The sequence below is a fragment of the Nansenia antarctica genome (assembly GCF_963989245.1).
Source record: "Nansenia antarctica genome assembly, chromosome: 11".
Taxonomy (NCBI): Eukaryota; Metazoa; Chordata; class Actinopteri; order Argentiniformes; family Microstomatidae; genus Nansenia; species Nansenia antarctica.
Window position 1 is genome coordinate 158,536 of NC_137681.1, and position 5,000 is coordinate 163,535.

General features: G+C 54.6%; 1 protein-coding gene across 1 annotated transcript in view; it reads right to left on the bottom strand.

Moving 5' to 3' along the window:
- The window catches only part of LOC308167439 (NEDD4-binding protein 3-B-like), a gene marked incomplete at both ends in the record, with an annotated part of 15,282 nt that overhangs the window by 9,206 nt on the left and 1,076 nt on the right, over window positions 1-5,000 (bottom strand). Inside the window, 5 exon segments of the mRNA XM_080541857.1 lie at window positions 936-1,068; window positions 1,070-1,138; window positions 1,642-1,763; window positions 2,344-2,559; window positions 4,791-4,986. Coding sequence (XP_080397983.1) covers window positions 936-1,068; window positions 1,070-1,138; window positions 1,642-1,763; window positions 2,344-2,559; window positions 4,791-4,986 — 736 coding nt within the window.

Below are 5,000 nucleotides of genomic sequence, written 5' to 3' on the forward strand. Positions count from 1 at the left end.
CAGGTCCCGCACCTGACCAGCAGGGGGGCAGAGGTCAGGGGTCAGAGGTCAGGGGTCATGTCAACCAGGAAATGACCCGTGATGATATCAGTTTAGTTCAGTCTGTTTTCTTCGCTTTCCTCTCCTTCCTTCCCTCCCTCCCAGCCTCCCTCCCTAACCCCATCCCGCCCTCCCTTACCCCATCCCTCCTTCTATCCCCCCACCCCTCCCTCCCTCCATCCCCCCCTCCCTCCATCCCTCCCTCCCATCCCTCCATCCATCCCTCCCCCCACCCCTCCATCCCCCCACCCCTCCCTCCATCCCTCCCCCCACCCCTCCCTCCACCCCTCCCTCCATCCCTCCCCCCACCCCTCCCTCCATCCCTCCCTCCCATCCCTCCATCCCTCCCCCCACCCCTCCCTCCATCCCTCCCTCCCATCCCTCCATCCTCCCTCCACCCCTCCCTCCATCCCTCCCTCCCATCCCTCCATCCCTCCCTCCACCCCTCCCTCCATCCCTCCCCCCACCCCTCCCTCCATCCCTCCCTCCCTAACCCCATCCCTCCTTCTATCCCCCCACCCCTCAATCCCTCCCCCCACCCCTCCCTCCCTCCCTCCCCCCACCCCTCCTTCTATCCCCCACCCCTCCATCCCTCCCCCCACCCCTCCATCCCTCCCTCCCATCCCTCCATCCCTCCCTCCCATCCCTCCTTCTATCCCCCCACCCCTCCATCCCTCCCTCCATCCCTCCCTCCATCCCTCCCCCCACCCCTCCCTCCATCCCTCCCCCCACCCCTCCCCCCACCCCTCCCCCCACCCCTCCCTCCATCCCTCCTCCCACCCCTCCCCCCACCCCTCCCCCCACCCCTCCCTCCCACCCCTCCCCCCACCCCTCCCTCCATCCCTCCCCCCTCCCCTCCCCCCACCCCTCCCTCCATCCCTCCCCCCATCACTCACCACCTCTTCCACGGAGAGTGAGAGGGTCAGCTCATAAGGGGGCGGGGCCTCCCCCCCGTAGGGGGCCAGGCGGCTGAGGGTGGCCATGCTGCGGCAGGACATCTCCCCCATCACCACGCCCCCCCCCCCCCGGGCCCATGCCCTTTGACCCCAGAGAGGAGCGGTCCAGGGAGCCAATGGTGTTGATCTGGCCCATGGAAGCGCTAAGGAGTACAGAAAAAAATATATGTTATGACCACCATCATCACCATCACTATCACCATCACCATCATCATCACCATCACCTCCGCCACCATCATCAACGCAAGATTGTGTCTGACCCCTCACATCCAGCTCACAGTCTGTTTGCATTACTCCCTTCTGGACAGCGGTACAGGGCCACCAGGACAAAAACATCACGCCACTTGAACAGTTTCTTCCCCAAAGCCACAGCCCTTCTCAATAACTCCTGATCATTGCACCTTGCACTTTACATGTTCTTGCACTTAGTTGTACAGTATATTTATTCACTCATATTGGTACTGTATATATTGTCTTGAGTATTGTTGTGTTGTCGTCTTGTTGTTGTATGTACTGTAGCTTGTTCAGCATGGTAGAATACCAAATCATGTTCCTAGTGCACTGCACATGGCGAATAAAGTTGAATTGAATTGAAAATCAACATCATCACCATCATCATCACCATCATCATCATCATCATCATCACCTGATGTGGGCCAGGTGGGGGCGGAAGGGGGGCCGGTAGGGTGGGAGGCTGTTCATGGAGTTGTGTCCCGAGTCTGACAGGTTCTCGTCCTCCTGGCTCGGCCCGCGGACCGACACCAGTGCCTGCAGGACCAGCGAGGTCAAACACGTTAGACGTCCTCACGAAAAACTACATCTTTCAGAATAAAAGTCTGAACAATTGAATTGCTGTGATGTTATGCTCATCGTGACAACGCAGATCACTCGAAAAATGAGTGATAGTTGACACAGACACAGACAGACACACACACAGAGACAGAGACAGAGACAGAGACAGAGACAGAGACAGAGACAGAGACAGACACAGAGACAGAGACAGACACAGACACAGACACAGACACAGACACAGACACAGACAGACACACACACACACACACACACAGACACAGACACAGAGACACACACAGACACACACACACACACACACACAGACAGACACAGACACAGACACAGACACAGAGACAGACATAGAGAGAGACACAGACACAGAGACAGACACAGAGACACACACACACACACACACACAGACATGACTTACTACAGAGTTTCGTTTCCCTCTCTGATCAGAGTGTGACTAACACAACAACAGTAACCTCTCACCACACAGGAATATGTTGGTACAAGACAGAAACAACATATAATAGTCAGGAATGTTTCAGGACACCTTTCCGCTGGACGCGGGTCCTCCTCCGTGGCGGGAGGGCGAGGAGGAGGAGGAGGAGGTGGAGACGGCTTTAGGCGGCGTCTGAGTGTACGCCCGGTGGAGGCCGTTGGACAGGCCGTGGTCTGCGTCGTCCGTCTTGGACGAAGGGTAGAGGTTCTGCATGGAGGTGAAGTTCTTCGGCGTGACGGGCTTGAAGGCAGATGGTCTGAGGCAAGACTTAGGGAGAGGAGAGAGAAGAGAAGAAGAGTCAGTCCCTGAAACTGTCAGTGTGAATGGAGGGAGGGGATGGAGGGGAGGGGAGGGGAGGGAGAGAGAGCGAGGAGGGAGTAAGAGAAACAGAGTAAGAGAAGCGAGGTAGCGTGAGAGAGAGAGAGAGAGAGAGAGAGAGAGAGAGAGAGAGAGAGAGAGCGAGAGCAAGAGAGAGAAGTAAAGACATAGATGGAGAAAAGACGAATCTGACTCACAGCCAAGGGATTCAGGCCAAGTTACATAAATCAGTGTTAGTCAGATTGTTTTCAGATTGAATCAATACTCTTTCTTCCTCTTCCTTCTTTAGCCTGTGTTCTTTCTTTCTTTGCCCCCTGATAAACTCAGGCAACAAGATGGGGCGAGATTTGATTACCGCTATAAATTCAGCTTCAGCCTACACAACAAGCTAGTCAGGGAGAGCTGTAAAGGAAGTGTGTGATTTACGCTGGTGGCAAAGACTCATCCCATTGATACATAGCACCCCCACCCCGAGTTGAAAGATAATGCAAACCTGTTTAAAACATCCCCCTCGAGCAACTGACTGGCTGGCTGCAATTCATTTCCAGTCCTGCTAAAAGCACACAGTCACTCCTGGGTAATCGCTCATCAGCCGCTGTCACTCCTGCCTCCTCCTGAGACATCCACTACCCCCCAGCACTGTGTCTCCTGAGACATCTACTACCCCCCAGCACTGTGTCTCCTGAGACATCTACTACCCCCCAGCACTGCGTCTCCTGAGACATCTACTACCCCCCAGCACTGTGTCTCCTGAGACATCTACTACCCCCCCCCAGCACTGTGTCTCCTGAGACATCCACTACCCCCCAGCACTGTGTCTCCTGAGACATCTACTACCCCCCAGCACTGTGTCTCCTGAGACATCTACTACCCCCCCCCAGCACTGTGTCTCCTGAGACATCCACTACCCCCCAGCACTGTGTCTCCTGAGACATCCACTACCCCCCAGCACTGTGTCTCCTGAGACATCTACTACCCCCCAGCACTGTGTCTCCTGAGACATCTACTACCCCCCAGCACTGTGTCTCCTGAGACATCCACTACCCCCCAGCACTGTGTCTCCTGAGACATCCACTGCCCCCCAGCACTGCGTCTCCTGAGACACCCGCTTTTCCCCTTTACTGTGTCCCCTATGACTTCTACTGCCCCCCCTGTACTGTCTCTCTGTTCTCCAGTGTCTATATAGTATATATATATATATATTAAAAGAAAAGAAAGAAAAAGTTTTCCTTCTATCACGGAGACTGCCAGTGGCCCCGGGCCTGAGCTAGATTACTCTTCCTGCTACGCCTGGTGGATTGATGATTCACTTGCTTAGTCAAATGTATTGATTGTAAGTCGCTTTGAAATAAGGCGTCTGCTAAAATGCCAAAAATGTCAAATGTAAATGAGTCAGTGAAAAAGGAAAAGCCCATCCGTCCCTCAGGACCGCCTTTCTCCAAGGAGGTCCAGACCGAAGCACGTACCAGATGATTTACAGGACGTTGTTGTCGTTATTAGAGTTCGAGATGAGAGCGCGCCGCTTTTGGGCTTCCTCTCAGAAGCTTCTATCAGTCCGATAATATCAAATAAACTTGTGATAGGAAACAGATGCTACGGCCGAACGGGGGCCAATCACATTAGTTTAATTCTTCCTACATCACTGGGAGCGGCCTCACGTCCTGTCCCTAGTCTCCTGTACGCTGTTGTAATCTAATCTCTGTTCCCAAGGACGACTAACTGCCTCTCTGCAGCAGATCACCCTGTCCCAACATAACCCCCCCTTACCCCCCTTACCCGCCCCTCTCTGTCAGTGACATCACTCACCTTCTTGTACTTTCCACCAATGGGCAGAGAGTCCTTCCTCTCTTGTCAGTGACATCACTCACCTTCTCGTACTTTCCACCAATGGGCAGGGAGTTCTTCCTCTCTTGTCAGTGACATCACTCACCTTCTCGTACTTTCCACCAATGGGCATCGAGGTTCGTCCTCTCTTGTCAGTGACATCACTCACCTTCTTGTACTTTCCACCAATGGGCAGAGAGTCCTTCCTCTCTTGTCAGTGACATCACTCACCTTCTCGTACTTTCCACCAATGGGCAGGGAGTTCTTCCTCTCTTGTCAGTGACATCACTCACCTTCTCGTACTTTCCACCAATGGGCATCGAGGTTCGTCCTCTCTTGTCAGTGACATCACTCACCTTCTCGTACTTTCCACCAATGGGCAGGGAGTTCTTCCCGATGTCCACCTCCGTCCCGTCCTTGTGGTAGACCTTGGTGTAGATGTTGTCCTCCTCGAGCCCGTGCTCTCTCTTGATGGACGCCAGGCCAGAGATGAGGTCCTTCCTGGTGCCGCCGCCGCCCCCCCCGCCGTCTCTGCCCGCTTTGGGCTCTTTCCTGGTAACCATAAC